At 59.4% G+C, this 18,121-nt stretch overlaps 1 protein-coding gene across 1 annotated transcript in view; it reads right to left on the reverse strand.

The window, feature by feature from the left end:
* Positions 1 to 2,442: 2,442 nt before the first annotated feature.
* The window catches only part of KLHL29 (kelch like family member 29), a 257,496-nt gene continuing 241,817 nt past the window's right edge, over positions 2,443 to 18,121 (reverse strand). Inside the window, exons 7-14 of the mRNA XM_056123615.1 lie at positions 14,668 to 14,870; positions 13,079 to 13,338; positions 10,560 to 10,758; positions 10,291 to 10,473; positions 9,960 to 10,140; positions 5,002 to 5,195; positions 4,712 to 4,856; positions 2,443 to 2,769 (exon numbers count right to left, since the gene is read on the reverse strand). Coding sequence (XP_055979590.1) covers positions 2,586 to 2,769; positions 4,712 to 4,856; positions 5,002 to 5,195; positions 9,960 to 10,140; positions 10,291 to 10,473; positions 10,560 to 10,758; positions 13,079 to 13,338; positions 14,668 to 14,870 — 1,549 coding nt within the window. The 3' untranslated portion in view covers positions 2,443 to 2,585. The remainder of the gene's footprint in view (positions 2,770 to 4,711; positions 4,857 to 5,001; positions 5,196 to 9,959; positions 10,141 to 10,290; positions 10,474 to 10,559; positions 10,759 to 13,078; positions 13,339 to 14,667; positions 14,871 to 18,121) is intronic.

Genomic DNA, 18,121 nt, shown 5'->3' on the forward strand with positions numbered 1-18,121 from the left:
GTGCGAGAGGGTAGTCCAGGACACAGCTCAGAGGCGAGCCTAGCAAGTGATGGGAAGGAAGTTAAAAGCCAGGAGGCAGTCCAACTGCTCTGCAGGATAGAGGCCCACCTGTTGGTCTTCCTGGAGGAAGATGCTGAAGAGCTATGCAGTGTGGACACAGCCCTCTCCCCCCTGCAAAGAGTCCCTGGCCAGGAGTAGGATGAAGTTGGCTCAAATTTTTTTTTTTTCCTTTTGGGTCACACCTGGCAATGCTCAGGGGCTACTCCTGGCTTTACGCTCAGGAATTACTCCTGGAAGTGCTCAGGGGACCATATGGAATGCTGGGAATTGAACCTGGGTCGGCCATGTGCAAGGTAAATGCCCTACCCGCTGTGCTATTGCTCTAGCCCCCCACTCAAAATTTTCTTGAGCATGGCATGGAAGGGGTAGTGCTTTCAAGGGAAGAACAACCCTGTATCCAACCGGGAGCATCTCCCTTTAACTGCCTGTATTCTCAGCTTCCTGATCCACTCTCTCCCTCCCCTCGCTCTAATCTGATCTCATGGAGCAGAGTCGAGCGAGCAGTGCTGGGGAAGGAGTCCAGGCCGCTGGGCGGCAGCCGACAAGAGATGGGACGGTGGCCACCAAGTCTAGATCTATAAATATATTTATTATAATATAACAAGAACTTAACAATAAACATAGACTATGTACAATACCGTTACAGAGAACCCTGTTTTATATCATTCACAGACATCGCCAGTTTGCTCCAGTGTGATCGATGAGGAGAGAAACGGAATTCCAATGTCATCTGTGTCGAGCTGGGTGAGACTAAGGCCTCCGTTGGAGGCAGACGCACGCCCACGCTAACATTAGCCCTGCCCCAGGCAGTTAGAGGTTTGTGCTCCGGTCCATGGGTTCACACTTGCACCCTGTTTGACATAAATACTTTAAATGACATACAATGTATGTAAGTTTTGTGCTTATTACTTTTTTAAAAGAATAAATAATATTAAAAACTGCATAACGAAGCTTGGGATCTTGTCCAAGTGGGAACCATACTTGGAGTGGGGAGGAGGGCCTGACGCTGGGATCAGAAATTTGTGTCATCGAATACTGAGAGGCGGGGTGTGGGGGGGGTCCTGTCCCTCTTCTCCTCACGCATGATGGCAGAAATGATGGCAAGTGGACTTCCGAGATAGAAAAAATGGTGGATGTGTATTTGGTACCAACTTCGACTCAGCGGAGGCGGCGGGGCGGCCTTCTTCTTGCCTGGAACGGGGACTGATCACCGGGTGAGGTCTGAGGGGCTCAGGACTCGCGGGAAGGCCTTTCTCTTTGGAGCCCTGGGGAACCCTCCCTCCTGGCTTCCCTGTCTCAGCTCCGTGGGCTGCGGGCCCAGCTGGCCCGGCTCTTCCAAGAAGGGCTGTCCTCATCCTGAGAGCTCTTGCGGCAGGCGCCTGAATATATAGCTATAAATATCAAAAATAGTCTCCTGTGCTTGGCAGACACGGCCCTCTCTCCTGCTTCCCTCTCTTCCCAGCCAGCCGGCCAGGGGCTCAGCTGGACCTCATGGAGGGAGCCGGGCTGGGCTCACCAGCCAGTACTGGCTTCCTTCTAGAACACAAGCTTCTCTCTTGGACAATGCCTGCGGGAGGCACAGTTTTTATGCGGGGGGAGGGGCTGTTTCGGAGTTACTTTCTCTAAAAAATAAAATGGGGGTGGGAGGAGCGCGCCCTCCCTCCCCCCTCCAGGAGAGGGCCTCTATTCTGCACATAGAAAAATTAGAGCAAGTGCCCCCCCACCTCTGGCACTGCCTACAGAGAGCTGTAGGCGGGGGGACCCCCGCCTTTAGGCTCATGGCCGCCCCCTCTGAGTACTTAAAAATAGCCTTTTGTTGAGCAAGAAAATGCCTTGGAAATCTGAATCATTCATACCGGATCAGAGGAAGCCAGCACTACCCCCTCGTTCTTCTCCAACCAAAACACGGAAAGCAAACCCTGGGAAGGACAGACGGCTGTCCCCAGCTGTCCCCACAGCAGCTGACATGCTCACACACACACACACACACACGCGCACGCGCGCACACACACACACATACGCACACGCACGCAGTGGGCAGCCACTCTGCTTTGTCCTCGTTTCCTCTGGGCCACAGGAAGTGGAGATCGGCTAAAAACAAAAGGAGGAATCAAAGTGGTAAGGACACTTTGATCGTATGTCAAGAGAGCCTGATACCTAATATCGTCCTAGGGGAACTGATCTACGGCTGTGGGGGGGAGCAAGCTTGCTCTGCAGGAAGGAAAAAAACAGCTTCTCTCTCCCAGTTGAAAAATATGTGTAACTCTATTGCACCGGGCAGAGTGAGCGCCTCCGTTGAGAGCAAGTGCCTCGCAGCAACCCCAAGGCCCCGCTCGCTGGGTGGGGGAGGGGGCTCTGAGCCCCCACCGCTATGGACCCCCCGAAGGCGAGGATGCTTGTCTACATTCAATGTAGAGAGGATTCGGAACGTGGCACGTGGGTCCCTCGAGTGTGCGGGTCGGCCTCAGGGGGCGCTGAACGCGGGTCGTGGCGAGTGGGTGGCCCGGGCGCGCTTTCTGCGAATGTCAGCCACTCTGAATGTACTTCTTGATCACCACGCAGCCGTGTCTGAACACAGGGCAGGGCATGTGCGGGAGGAGGGTCCACGTGTTGGTGGTGGGCTCGTAGGCCTCCATGTTGCCCAGGGCAGGCCCCTCGCTGCTCACGATGCCCCCCGTGGCGTAGATCTTGCCATCCAGCACCACCGCGCTGTGAGGAGGGGGGAAGCGGGGAGAGAATTAGCTGCTGGCCCCAGCACAGCCCCAGGAGGGCCGCTTCCCTGACCTGAAGCGGCACCTCTCTCATCCTGCAGTTTTGCCAGGCTGGAGCGGTTGTAAGAAACACCTTTCCGGGGCTGGAGTAATAGCACAGCGGGTAGGGCGTTTGCCTTGCACGCAGCCGACCCAGTTTCAATCCCCGGCATCCCAGATGGTTCCCCAAGCACCACCAGGAGTACCATGAACTCCTGAGTGCAGAGCCAGGAGTAACCCCTGAGCATTGCTGGGTGTGACCCCCCCCCCAAAAAAAGGAAACACCTTTCTTGGGACCAGAGATGGTCCAGTGAGAGTAGAGCGCTTGGTTTGCCTGTGCTTGACCTGGCTTCGATCCCAGGTACCACATATGAATGATCCCTAAACACAGAGGCAGGAATAATCCCTGAGCACCACCACCCATCTCCCACCCACCCCCAAAGGGGACTCCTTTCCTGATACATGCACATGAAACATGCACATGATACATTGCTGAACAGAATCGCCAAGATATGGAAATAATCCAAATGTCTAACTGCTGCCGAATGGAACAAGAACTCGAGGGCAATATACGCAGTAGGATACTAGGCAACTGTACGGAAAGAAGAAATCATGTAAATTGCCTTAATGTGGATGGAACTAGAGAATATCACGCTGAGTGAGGTCAGTCAGGGGAAGGATGGATGCAGAATGATCTCTCAGAGGCGGGATTCACAAACGGACACTGTATGGGTGCAATCAAAGACCAGAGGCCAATACCACCAAGCTGGGGGTGGGAGGCTGGGTGGACTAGTCCTTGGGCAGGGCAGATACTCTGATGGTGAATGTGGTATTGGAACAAACTATGCTTGACACTATTCCTAATGGCCAATCACAGCATCCCAATAAACATGGGGAGAAAATAAAGCCACCTATTGTCAGGCAAAGCAGGAAAGCAGGTGTATTGACCCCCCCAAACTGCAATGAGCCCCTAGGGGCCCTCCTGACATCTTTGCCGCTGGGCTCGCAGCCAGGGTCAGTAGGCAGAGAGGTGGCAGGACAACAGGTCGGATCACCTGTGAGAATACCAGAATCAGCACTTCCAGCGCGGGGGGGGGGGGGGGGGGGGGGGGGGGTAGGGGGGGTTACTATGTCCTTATGAGGGTGTGTCCAATCCCACCAGAGCACATGATCGAAAGTCATGTGAGTGCAGCACTGTTGCCAGAACCGCCCCAGATCCTGACTCCTGTGCCCTAGACATGGCCACAGGGGGTTGCGGTGGGAGATTCTGTGGTTCCTCCTGGCAGCCGCCAAGCTGCCTTCTGGACTTACGAAAAAATGAAGTTTCGGGCCAGAATGATAGTACAGAGGGGAGGGCGTTTGCCTTGTACGCAGCTGATCTGGGTTCCAGCCCCACCATCCCATATGGTCCCCCGAGCACCGCCAGGAGTAATTCCTGAGTGCAGCGCCAGGAGTAACCCCTGTGCATCGCCGGGTGTGAACCCCCCCAAAAAAAGAGGTTTCTGGGGGACACCTAACTTAGCTGTTCCTCTAAGGGCAGGAAAGGGTGGGGTAAGACATCAGGGTCTGCGTCTTACTGCCCGGGGCCGCTGCTTTGCAGATCTCAAGGCCTGATCCCACCTGTCTCTTTCCCAGGGAACCATGGAGTATGTGGGCATGACCCGGTGCAGTGGCCACGTCATGGCCAGGGTCACCACTGCCCTGTGGGGCATCTCCTCTGACCGTGCAGGCCCTTGGTCTCTACCTTGGAGAAGGCGGGGTTGTCCCCAGGAACCCCAGGATTTTGCTTCTGGGGGCCCATCCTGGAGGCGTGAGCTGCCTGGGGCCCAGACGATGCTCTGGGCAGTGGCTAGGGCTCTTCCCCGCCCCCCTGAAGTCCTCCCGCCCCCAGCCCCCCTCACCTGCAGAACTGGCGGGAGTGATTCATGTTGGGGCCCGCCTTGATGTTGCCCTTGTCCGGGTCGTAGATGGTCGTGGCTCTGGCGTAGGCGCCACCCAGTATGAAGACGAAGCCGTTGAGGGTGACGGCCGGCGCGTACTTGTTGTCTGCGGGCAGAAGGGTCAGGCTTTGACCAGGGGAGCCCGAGGACCCCCGGCGGACGGCTCTCCCCTCCCTCCCTCCCCCGTCCGCGCCTGCCCTCTGGCCTTGGGGGTACTGGCTTGGAGGCTAGCAGGGAGGGGGTGCTCGCACCGATCATCGGGGACTCGATGAAGCTCCACGTGTTGGTCTGCGGGACGTAGGACTGGAGGACGCCGGCGGCCCGGCCGGCCTCGTTGACGCCCCCGAAGACGTAGATCTTGCCTCCGCACACGGTGGCGGCCGCCGAGTGCACGGCCTTGGGCAGCGGGGCCACCGCCTCCCACTGGTTGGTGATGGTGTCGTACCTGGGAGACAGAAGACGAGGTGGGGGTCAAGAAGGAGCCTGCAGAGAGCCCAGGGGGCCAAAAGGGCAGACCTGGGAGGCCCTGGCCCCTGTCCCCGCTGCCCTGACACCCAAGCTTGAAATCACACAGCAGGGCCCGGGCTTAGGGGTGACAGCGCCCGTCCAGCACCTGTCCTCTCTCCTGAACCTCAGGGGGCAGCTATTCTGTCTTTGGGACTCTCCCCCGTCCATCAGACCAGCAGCCTCAGCCCCCTCTCCCAGCTCCACCCTGCCCTGCAATCCCCCAAGGACCCCAAGATTGAAACCGCAAGAGGTAGGCGGGCAAGGGTGATAGGAGGGGGAGTCGAAGGACGCTCAGCCATGAACGGGGCACTGCACCGCCAGGAAGGATGTAGGCTTCCTACCTTTCCTGGAAAGGGTGAGGGTACCACTTTGAGGGCCAGGGGACTAAGGCGGGGGGCTGGGGAAGCAGAGGATCCAAGTTTAAGGAGCTGGGGGTGCCCAGCGGATAGCGGGATATCTGGTCTGGATGACGTTTCCCCGTCAGGCTCATTGGCACAGACACAGAAACGGAAAAGAGGAGGCTGAGAAGACACTGGGGTGGGGGCGTGGCCTTTCCTGGGGGAGGGGCTTCAGGAGAGCGGCAACCCCAGTGCGCAGGTGCAGAGAGGTGGAGTGGTCTCATATGCAAGGTGTGGACGACGCCTCTCTACCTGTGGGGCACACGGGCTCCTTAGAGGGGAGCAGCACATGGGGATCAAGAAAGGGAGATGCTGCTAGGCAGAAACACTGCTGAGAAGGGGTGCAGAGAAGGTGGGATCTCAGCAGGTGGGGTGGGGGGAGGGGTCTCGTCCGTGATTGACCGACACCGACCGAGCAAACCAGCTCGCAGGGACAGTGGCATTCGTGGGCTGTGGGCTGTGCCCCTTTGCCTCACCACTCCCAGCCATCGGGGGGCACCACTGAGCACGGACCTGGAAGAAGGGCCCAAGGAGCACTTTCGAGGGTGCTCCCTGCCACTCTGTGCTGGCCGCGGCATACACCCTAAACTAGCTTCCAACAGACAGCAGTGAAACATGACTAAGAAATGAGTTCGGGGAAGCCTGAACTGGAGGTTACCTTTGTTCCGAGCAGGCAAGGTTTGCTGATTTAATTGATCCTAACAGCCGTGACTAGCCAGGCGCTTGGGGGCTTCCTGAGCACTGAACCACGCTCTCTCCTGAGCCCATCTGAACCCGCCCCGGCACATAGGGGATTAGGGTGTGTGTGTGTGTGTGTGTGTGTGTGTGTGTGTGTTGCTTGTACTTACAGGCAGTTGGGAAGGAGCAGGCTGGGGTGGGGCTGGGCTGGGGTCTGCACCCGGAGGGGAGGAAGAAACAGGTCCCTTTGGGCTTGGAGGATGTGGCCACGGAGAAGGACTTGCAGGAAAAGAAGCCCCTTGCTCCCTGAACGGCAAAAGGCAGCAGGAGCCTTGGGGGAAGCCACTGGGGAATGTGGGGTGCTGGAGAGGAGGGGCTCAGACTCTGAAAGCTGTAAAGGGGCCATCTGGTTGCTGCCCATGGCTGTGCACTCCCTGAGAGGAAGCAGAGCTCGAGGTGGCCAACACCGGGGTGCCAGTGCGTGGATTTCCTCTCCTGGTACTCAGCCTCCTTGGGGCCCCCAGGGCTGAATGGAGGGACCCGTGTGCAGCCAGGAGAGGGGGAATCCTGACCCCCAAAGCGGGATCAAAGTGTAGAGACAGGAAGAGCATGAAGTGTGATTAAGCAGATGGAAGGTCTGGGAATGGGGAGCCCCCACCGGCCCGTCCCTGTGTGTGTGGGGGGGGACAGCTTGGACGTCTCTTCTCCTCTCTCAGTGTCTGCTCAGGGGAGGCCGCCTCTGGACCTCTGAGCAGCTGGTGCTACTCCTGCTGGCCGCTGCATCCATGGCATTTGCTGCACCCTGGGGGTGGTTTCCCAGCACCTCTTTCCTGGAGTACACCCCCAACCACCTGCCCACAAGCTCAGTGACCCAGGAAGGTTCAGAGGAGGGTTCCTTCCACGCTGGGGGACTCAGGACCAAGAGGCAGAGAGGGATGTGAGGTGGTCCCCGGGGGGGGGGGGCGCCACTCTTTAAGGCAGCGATGAAGAAGGAAGGAAGTGGCTGCAGAAGGAGCCGGCGAAGGGAGCAGGATGGGGCTGTTAGTCTCCAGGCTTTCGGTGTAATGGCAGGTCCCGCCAAAGCGCGTCTCCCCCGAGCTTGTTATTCCAGGTGGCTGATTGCCAAGCCACCAGCCCTCCATCAGCTCAATCTGTCAGCTTCCGGCTTGAGAAGGATATGCTAATGGCATGCAAATGACCCCGCCGAGAGCCGCTCTGCTGTCATTTACCCCGGCTTCTGGGATGGATGTATTGCTAGGGAAGCTCGGACCCGGTTATTTGTATGATCTAACGCAGGCTGGGCTGTGGTGCTGTTGTTTTCATCCCTAATTATCTCATCTCGCGCTCTTCCTCTAACACCGTAATGGAATATAATGATCCTGAACCAAGGATGGCCTTCATTATCCATAGTGTGGCAGTTTGTACCAGGAAGGTTTCCTGGGGAACAGAGTGCCCTGGTGTCTGTCCCCATTACCCCAACCTTCCCGTCACCCTGAACTTCCATCACCGCCACCACACGGCACCAAACTGGACTTGCCCATGGGGGCTCGGGGTATGGTCTTGGGGGAGCGTGGGGGTCTCTTCCACCTGCACCCTCCACTTGACTGGCACGAGCACCCCTCAGGGGCTTCAATCCGGCATCCCGGCCTGACAGCTGGCAGATCCCACAGCTGAGGAAGGCCCAGTGCTCCCCGAGCAACCCCCCTTCTTGTCCTGAACTGCCCCTCCACACAGGTCGGCCCACCTGGCGCTGAGCTGAGCTGGGCTGCCTGGCAGGCAGGGACTTGCAGCCCGGCCAGGCTGGGGCCGGGAGAACTGGTCTGGGCCCGCAGGGAGTGGAGCTTCTAGCCCCTCTGGGAGCATTTGATCCTCCAGCAAATCCCCGTATTTATCGACAAGCCTAAGTTTGCAAAATGAGTGATCAGGGTCTTAGGAGATTAAAATAGCTGACAAAAGCAAGGCAGGCCGGCGAGAGGGTTCAGTCTGCTCCTCAGGAGAACACTGGGTCCCTGTGCCTGAGCTGCTGCTGATGGGCATGACAAGTGAAAGGAGAAAGAGGGCCTGGGAGGCGTGGCCAGTGGCTTCTCGGTGGTTCCCACTGAAGGCCGTCCGCCCTGGACTGACCCACTCTGAGTCAGCATTCGTGTCGCCTCGATTGGCCAGGGGTTCCCCATCAACCTCCCAATCAATGTGACAATTAACTGTTGTTAGCAAGCATCACCAGGCTCCACTTGGGGGAGTTGAAGGCCCATGGTGAACATCCAGAGCCCGACTCACTCTGAAGCCAGCTCGCTGTAACATTTGTCAAGTGTCCAATTAGCCACCAAGGGAAATATATAAATCGAGGGGCCCACGCGGCTCCACAGGCAGAGGCTGTCACAGGAAGATGAGCGTCGGGCAGCTGATGGCGGGTCGGGGAAGCGGGCCAGGGTATGGCCAGGATGTGGGGACGGGGCGCTCCCGAGAACCCCCGGGCTTAGAATTGGGACCCGATTCAGCAGGACTCGTCTTCCTTATGAGTTTGAGTTGTGAGTTTGTCCCAAAGCATATCCGCTTCCCCATCCAGTGCGACCCCCCCCCCGAGGTTCCCCGAGCTCTTTCTGCCCTCGATCCCCAAGGTGTCTGTCCTCGTGTCCTGCTCTTCCCGGCTCTGCTCTTCCTGCCTCTCCCTGACTCCCTGCAGGAGTGCCCCCACTCAAAGGGAAAGACGCAGTGTTTCTCAGCGCTGGAGGGATAGTTAGCTCAGAGCTGAGCATATGCCTGCATGCAAGAGGGGTGTCTGATCCCCAGCACTGCCCAGTCCCCCATGCACTGCTCTGGAGAGATCCCAGAGTCGCGGGATACCCAAGAACCAAGTTGGTAAAGAACTATTTCCTTATTTCCTGCTGGCGATGTGCCCACTCCTGCCTGCAACCCGGCCCCACTCCCCCTGCGACATTGTATGTTTGTTTGTTCTGGGGGCCACACCTGGCGATGCTCAGAGGCTACTCCTGGCCCTGAGCTCAGGAATCACTCCTGGTGGTGCTCAGGGGAACCTACCCAGTGCTGGGATCGGACCAGGTTGGCTGTGTGCAAGGCGAGTGAGCACACGCCCTGCTGTTCTATATAGCTCTCCAGCCCCATTGTGTGAGATTTGACAGTGGCACCAGCAGGGGGCAGCAGACGAGCGTGGTGCTGGGCCCCTTTGGTTTCTCTTCTCAGGAATTTTAGGTGGGGGGCAATGTCCCAGACACACTTCCTCTCAGGGTTGGCTACCTCCCTGGCAGGGACACGGAGGCGGGTGGGCTGGGAGGCAGGGGTGGGGGTAGGGGAGGTCCATGGCACACACATGACCTCTGCTCTCAGCAATGCCCCAAGTGTCCCTAAGTATCTAGGCTGGGGCCTGTACTTGGGCTGCTCCTGAACTGATGTCAGGAAAATAGAGCCCCTCCTCAAATACACACACACACACACACACACACACACACACACACACACACACACACAGAGTCTGGGCACCTTTCCGGCCTCTCCCCTTCTGGAGTCTGCTAAGTGTCCCCAGTGAGTCGGAGCTGGGTGGGCGCTGGGATGGGGAGCCGCGTGCTCTAACCTTGGGGACTGTCAGGCTGTCCCCGTGACCTCATTACCTCTCCACATGGTCCACGTTGCCAGCCGCGCCCAGGCCCCCGAGCGTGTAGATCTTCCCGTCGTACACCAGGCTGTTGTGGCGGCAGCGGGGGACGGTCATCCTGGACACGAGATTCCAGCTGTCCAGCAGGGACATGTAGCACCAGACGTCGGGCAGCGCCAGCCCCGACTCCATCCCACCTGCAGGTACAAAGGGGGCAGCATTGGTCTGGAGGGCACAGAAGGAGCAGGGCCCAGCCCCGCCACTGTGGGAACTTCTGACCAGGACCTCTGGGGACCTCGGGAAGCCCGTCCGTCCACCCGCCTCACCCCCCAGCACCTGGGTCTCACCTGAGAGGTAGATGTTGTCCCCGGCACTCACGACGCTGAAGAACTCGCGGTCATAGAAAGGCAGAGAGGCCAGGGGGTACCACTTGTTGTTTTGGGGGTTCCAGCAGGTGACGGCCACCAGCGAGCGCTGGGTCATCCCCACCATCTGACGGCCACCGACCAAGACGATGACCTCGGCCACGCCTGCAGGGACATACAGGGGCACAGTCCGCCCGGGGGCCTCCCCAGCCTGCACCCCACCCATTTTGGGGGGCTGGGCCGGGGGCTACCTGCCGAGAGGCGCGGCCGCGTGCGGGGCGTCTGCATCTCCTGGCGGGCGTGCGGCAGCATGTGGTAGCGCTTGGCCTCGTTCACCAGGTCCCGGCACGCCTCGGACGACTTGATGAGCTCCTCATTGTCCACCACGTTCAGCAGGTAGCTGGGGTGGATGAAGGGCAGCCGCACCACGGCCAGCAGCTCGGCGGCGTGCTGTGGGGCCAGGGGACACACCTGCTCAGACCACAGAGGCCACATGGGCTGGTGGTGTAGACATCGCACAGCTGGCCGAGGGCGTGGGGTGGGCATGAGGGGGGGTGCGGAGGGGACTGGGCTTGTGGGTCACTGGCCCAGAAGTGACCCATTCATCTCCTCCCCCTGCACCAGCTATAGTGGGCAAAAGGCCAGGGCTCTGCTCCAGAGAGAGGGGAGCATAGAGCAGGGATGGGGACCCCATGAGGGGTCAGCGTGGGAGGAAATGGGGAGCTGTGAAGCCTGGCTGGGTCTCTCCAGCACCCACCACCTTCTTTACTTTTTGTTTTTCTTTTTAGGACACACCCAGAGATGCGCAGGGGTTACTCCTGGCTTTGCACTCAGGAATTTCTCCTGGCGGTGCTCGGGGGACCCTATGGGATGCTGGGAATCGAACCCGGTTGGCCATGTGCAAGGCAAATGCCCTGCCTGCTGTGTTATTGCTCCAGACCCCCTCTTTACTTTTTTACTGGTTTTATTGATTTTAATTTTTGTGGGCTCTAAGTACTTAAAATTTTGTTTGTTTTTGGGGCCACAGTGGGAAATGACTCAGGAGTTACTCCTGATTCGGCACTCAGGAATCACTCCTGGTGAACTTGGGGACCCATGCGGGATTCTGGGGATCAAACCTGGGTGGGCTGTGTGCCGGGCAAGCACCCTCCCTGCTGGATTATTGCTCCGCCTCTCCCCCCCTTTTAAAAAGTGCTGTCCATGTGTAATGAGGGTCCACTGCCTCCCCTGCCACTTGATCCCATCCCCCACAATGAAAGCCTTTCATGCCAACACCATTCCTACCCCTGCCTGGCAAATCTGCCCTCACTCCACCTGAGCTTCACCCACAGATAACAGGTGGTTACTCAGAGCCCCATGTTTAGTTCATGATTAGGGGGGTCCCAGGCTGGACCTCCTGGTGTCCACGGCTCAACTGCGGGGCCGGGGGGAGGGTCACCTGAAAGACAGAAGTGAGGCCCAGAGAGGCAGTCGGGCTGGGGAAGGGGGTGCAGAAGGAGGGGATGCCCAGGCCGTGTGCACGGGAGGGCGGGCACCCCAGCAAGGACAGAAGGTGGAGCCCGGAAGCGCTTTCAAAGCAGATGCGCTGCACGGAGGCAGGGGGTGGGGTTTTTTTTTGGGGGGGAAGGGGGAGCGTTTAGTGGACAGTGAGAGACAAGAACCCCAGGGGTCCCCAGGGTTTTTGGTCTTTCATGCCCAGTGGACCAGGGAACTGGCGGGAGAAGGAGAAATCTCAGAATCAGACACATGTGATCAGACACATGTGTGAATAAGGCCACTCAGAACAGTGCAGAAGTGAATGTGGAGGGTGGAGCAGGAGGGAGGGAGCCTGAGATGGGGGAGAGAGAGAGAGAGAGGAGAGGGAGGGGAAAGAGAGACAGAGACAGAGGCAGAGAGACACACATAGAGACAGAGAGAGAGAGAGAGAAAAGAGACAGAGAGACAGAAAGAGAAAAGAGACTGAAAGACAGAAAGAGAAAAGACAGAGAAAGAAAAGAGAAAGAAAGGAGAGAGAAAGAAAGGTGGGGCAGGTGGGAGGGAGGGCGGGACTGGGTGGCCGAGTGGACAGGAGAGGTGGTTTCTCTCTTGGGTCAATGAACCCAACAGTGAGGTCAGAGGTTTACGCCTAAGAGAGGCTGGGGGTGGGGACTGGGGGCTGGAGGGTGTCTGTAGACTGTCAGAGGCCAACACCTAGGCGGGGAGACAAAGCAGGTGGGCATGTGCTAGGGGCTGGTGGTCACTGTCACGATCCCCTGTCTGCCTCGCTCTGAAAAGTGGGTTCTGTTCCCGCCACCATCTCTGACCAAGCAGTGGCCTCAGGGTTCGGGTTAGGCCGAGACTGTCTGCGTCCTGCACCCTCTCTCCAGCCCCGGCTCACCACCCCCACCCTTTCTTACCCCTACTAATCCTGCCCCCGCTCTGTTGCCCTGGGTTCCAGCTCTGTTTCCCCTATAGCTGGTACACACCGCGGCGTCCCACCTGGCCCAGCGCTATCTACCATCTGCACCACCCTCCAAGCCTGGGCACGGCTGCGGGGTTGCCCTCCCGAACCTAGCCCAGGCACCTCCCCATGGGGCCCTGGTGCGGCTAGCTTGGCCCTGCCAGCCCCAATGGCTGCTGTGGTGTCCATGGCTCATGTCAGTGGCCACATCCCTTTGCTCAGGGCTCCCCAAATCCCTTGTGCTGGCTGGACCAGAGGGTGCCGTCCTGGGGCCTTGTCCTCCCTCCCCCCGCCCTCTTGCTCCACACCCGCCCCCACCACGGGCCCTGCCTGTGCGCGGGACGCGGGGTCCTTCTTGATCCACTTGATGACGGTCTCGTACACCAACTCCTCGGCCTTGGTGTTGAGGCTGTCGTTGGAGATGTAGGCGATGAAGTCCTCCTTGGAGATGCTGAGGATCTCATCCTGGGCCGCCACCTCGGGGAAGATCTGCAGCGCAAACGCTTTGGCCATGTGGTAGAGCTCGCTGCACTGCATGGCCTCGGCCATGGCCAGCACGCCCAGGCAGTTGCTGGCCGTCAGCTGCTTCTCTGGGGGGTGAGAGTACAGGGCTGCTGACCACAGGGCCCCGCAAGGACCTGTCCCTCTGCCACCTCGCAGGTGTGTGTTCTTGGGCTGCCCCCATACCCCTAGTCGAGAGCCCACTTCTCCCCAGCCCCCCCAGAGTCCTGACTCAGGCTGATTCTCCAGGGCCGCATCCAGTAGAAAGCCAGGCATTGTGGCTACTCGCTGTCTGGAGTGGAGGAGGTCCAACCCTCAGTGCCACACATGCCTGAAGCTTCTGAGGCCTTCCAGAAGGCAACTCTAGAGCCAAAACAGCCCTTCACAGGCCACCTATCAGCTCCGAGGGGCTCGGCTGCACCCAGTCCATCTGGGTCCCTTGAGATACTGGACGGTGACGCACGTGGTCCTTCTGCCTATCCATCCCCCATTGCCCCCCCCCTTTTTTTTGTTTTTTGCTTTTTGGGTCACACCCGGCAATCCACAGGAATTACTCCTGGCGGTGCTCAGGGGACCATATGGGATGCTGGGAATCGAACCTGGGTTGGCCGCGTGCAAGGCAAACGCCCTACCTGCTGTGCTATCGCTCCAGCCCCACTGCCTCCTTTCATAAGTCAAACTCCGATCTGGCTCTTGACCTCAATCAAGGCTCGGCTCTTGGGTCCCCTCCTGGCCTCAGGTTGTCTCCACTGGACCTGCTCCCTACCCTGGGCTCACCCCCATTTCCTTTGCTCACTGCATACCCAGGTTCGATTCCTCTGTCCCTCTCGGAGAGCCCGGCAAGCTACCGAGAGTACCCCACCTGCACGGCAGAGCCTGGCAAGCTCCCCATGGCGTATTTGATATGCCAAACACAGTAACAACAAGTCTCACAATGGAGATGTTACTGGTGCCCACTCAAGCAAATCGATGAACGGGAGGACAGTGTGCCAGTGCTACAGTGCATTGCACACCCCAGATTCTCACCCTCCTGTGCCCTGCTCCCAGCACTGGCAGCTCTGACCCCGAGGCCCAGCCTCTGGAGGTGCCCCTTACTCAGCCCCAGCCGGGGCAGTCGGGCTGGACAGTTCCCGTATCTCTACAGTCTACCAGGGAGTTCAGGCTGAAGGGGAAGAAAGGCGGGGTCCCCTTGACTCAGTGTCCAGAGAGCAGCTCCCTCCTCCCCCCCATGCACATATCGAGTGCAGGGCTCATGTCCTCCCCGAGTCATTGGGGTCCCGGTGCCCTCTCCCACTCCCAGGGGAGCAAGGCCAGGGTTCCACTCTGGGTAGAACCACTGTCCTGGATGCCCTGGGTGGGACCCCCATGCCTGGGCTGTCTCCCCTACTTCCCACCTCATCCCGGCTCCCCCAGCTCACCGAGGAAGGACACACAGACTCTGCAGAAGGTGTGAAACTGGAACTTGCTGGCCGCCTCCAGCAGCGTCTTGGCGTTGGCCGAGTCGATGACCAGGGAGCCGGTGTAGACGAACTCCAGCAGCAGCTCTAGGACGTTGGCCTGCAGGTTGGACAGGACGAGCTCCAGCTTCTCCCGGCCGGCCTGGCCGCCGTCCTGCACGGACCTAGGCACAGAGAGCAGGCTGTCCTCAGTGGGCGCCCTGTGGCCCCGGCCACCGCCTCCTCACCAGGGCTCGGCCACCCGGCTCGCCTCGGGCGCACCCTGGGAGCCTCGGACTCAAGGACACGCCAGGACACACCTGAACCTACCCACTGGCCTAGGATCTGCAAGAGAAGAAGAGCCTGACCAGAGACGCCCCCAGAGAACAGAAAAGCCCTGCTCAGTGCTACTCGCCATGTCCATGCAAAAAAAACCAAAGAGGCAAATCAAAAAGCATGAGCTGTGGATGGGGACGAGGACCAGGACGGCCTCAAAGGGAAACAATACGACCAGCCCCGCCGGCGGCGGCCCTGCGTCTCCCCCAGCTCAACGGCGGCTGCTCCTGGACCCTGGGGCTTTGGGGGGTTGGGGGGCCACTGCTGGGAGGTTCCCCAGCGTGACAGAAGCTCCCAAGCGGCCGTGATCACAGCCCATCCGAGACTCGCTCGGATCACCCCAAAGACAGAGGGCCCTCACGTGGTCCCGGAAGCCCGACTCCATCCCACCTCTTATCCAAAAGCATATTGTTTCCTTTTAGGCATGGAAAGGAAGCCCTTCATGACATTGCTGGGAAACTGAGGACGAGACGAGATAGACGGACAGAATGGTCAGAGCCGGGAGGAGGGGAAGGGCAACACCGAGGACTTCCGCCACAGACAGCCAGCAGCCATGACTGGGACCTGGCCCGGGGGTGGGCCCCTGCCACATGGAACACGGGGTCAGAGGTCAGAGGGGCCCTGCGTGTAGAGTGTGCATGGGGCTGGGGGTGGGGTGGGGGATGGGGGTGGGGAGCAGGGGGAGCAGGGGAGGGACACAAATATATCCATATGTTTGTATCTGGTGTCTACGGAAATACAAAACCATTGCCAAGGCTCCCAGGGTCGGGCGGCCGCGCCCGAAAGTCGGACCTGGAAGGAAACAGATCAGATGAAGCAAGATTCGCACCCAGAGGAAAGAAGCCCGGCACGGTCAAGAGGCGGGCTCCTCGAGGCCAGCAGCTGGGCACCCCGTCTCAGCCCTACTCTCCAGGCCTGCTTCTTGCTCTTAGCTTGATCCTGTCTAAGACCTCTGCATAGCCCCTCTCTGGGGCGGGGGCGGGGAGGGCGTGCCTGGGACCAAGCCCCTTGTGGCAGGGTCCCCGGGTGTCACGAGGCATCTGGTCCAGAGAGGGGCCGACTCCTATGTGAACAGGAGTTAGGGGGCCTGGGAACCCGGCTTGGCCCTGGAGAGTAGGCCCGCCCTGGCCACTCAGGCCCTCTAGTTCCTTTTCTGCAAAACAAGAGGATGGCTATGGGGGGAGCGTGGGGAGAGCCCTGGAGAGCTTCCATGACAAGCTGCAAGGCGCCCGTCCTACACGCGTGTTCTCCACGCCGCAGAGCAGGGTACTCTCAGCTGAGGCGCTGGCATCAGGGCCCTGAGGACTCAGAGAGCACCGGGAAAAGAGGGACAGTGGTGACCTCACTGCCTGAGCAAAAAGCTGGGAGGCCTCCTTCCTGACGGCTCCTCTTGTTAGCAGCCCAAAGGGTCACTTTGCCTCCAAGCCCTGGCCTGTCCAGAAAGCTGAGGAGAAGGAGCTGGCTAAAGAGAGGGGCTCTGAGGACCCCTAAACCTCTGCCGTGAGGATGGATTTCTATCCTGGGACTACTTTAAGCGTAAGCATCAATTGTTACACAACAATCACAGAACTCCTCAGCCAGCCTCAGGGGCCATCTGGTCAACCTCTCCTCCAAGTCTGTTCTGTCGCTGCATTTACCCCACATGGCTTCTGGCCTTTCCTTCTTCCTGCACTGGGGAGGTCATGCCAGGAGGAGGGCTGCTCACCTCTCTGGCCAGCACCTCGGCCGCCCAGTCAGGTCAGCCTGCCTGTCTACCTCCACCGCTCTCTGCAGAGAAGCAAGAGCTGCGGGGACTTCAGGATGTGTGTTCCCATGACTACATGCATGAACACATGCACACATACATGTCCACATGTGCACACACACACTCACACACGCAGCAGCACATATGTGCACACACAGAGTGCACTTCGGGGTCTGATGGGCCAGCATAGCTGCCCTGTGGGGAGATGCTCGTCTGGGCTGAGGTGATGCTGGGGACCGTGCTGTCCCAGGGGCTGTCCCGTTATCCCTGTGTGGCAGGGCTGAGGCTCTGGGCGGGGGGTGGGGTGGTGTTCACAGAGAGGACGGGGCTCACACAGGGTGTGTGTCTGGGGGTTCTGCAGAGTCCTCGGGAAAGCCAGGGTCTGTGAGTGACATGCTCAAAGCCCTCCTGTCCACAGAGGTGGTACTAGGCGGTCACAGAGCCGGGCCCCTTCCCTCGGTGTAGGGGTCTCCTGGAGACACCCCTTCTGTCCTGGGCTTGACCACGGTGTGCGGTTCCAGTCAGCCCCTGGAGGTGGCTGGGCAGCCTTGCATCAAAGAGAGTAGTCCCCGCCCCCCTGAACCCGGCTCCTAGTGGGTGGCAGCACTGGGGTGCAGGGCAGATTGGGGTGCTGCCCAGACTTCCAGGTCTGCTTCCCAAGAGGGGTTGTGAGGACATGGTAGGGCCCTGAGTCTTGGGCCCCTCCCCTGGGCTCAGCACCTCCCCTCCCCTGCAGAATCTCCTCATTTTGCAGGATGGGAAAGTGAGGGGTGTCACAGATCAGGTGATAAAGGGTCTGCGCCCTGGTGCTGCTCCAGAGGGTGGCCTACCCACACCCGGTGGGGCGGACCCGCACCCAGCACCATGCAGGCAGCCTGGGGAGGCAGGACTTCAGTGCCTGGGCCAAGGAGGGTGGGGGTGACGGTTCACGTTTTTATCTCTGTGATAAGCAGCCAGTGCCCGAGGCAGGTGCGCGCAACTGACCAGCGGGCAGGGAGCTGTGCGCATGCGCAGCTGTCTACCCAGCCCGGGATCGACTTTAGGCCGAAAAGTCCCTGGCCTTGAGCTTCTTCGGGAGAGGGAGGCAATAGAGGGAGAAGCCCGGAGCTCAGTCCTGAGGGTGCTCGAGAAAACCAAACAGGCCAAGTTTGTCCACCCGCTTTCATGCAAGAGGGTAGAGAACAGCGTCCAAGTGTGGGGCAGGCTCCCCGGGTGGAAAGTTGGGGTCTCCGCGGCCAGGCGCTGCGAGGGGGCAGCTCTCTCTGCTTTGTCCTTCCTCCATCAGACTCGAAAGTATGTCTGAGCGGGAGCGCTGTAGACACGTACCTTCTGGAAGGACCAGCTAGTCTCCTGTCC

This window comes from Sorex fumeus, unplaced genomic scaffold, assembly GCF_029834395.1.
Source record: "Sorex fumeus unplaced genomic scaffold, SorFum_2.1 ptg000006l, whole genome shotgun sequence".
In the NCBI taxonomy this organism is placed as follows: Eukaryota; Metazoa; Chordata; class Mammalia; order Eulipotyphla; family Soricidae; genus Sorex; species Sorex fumeus.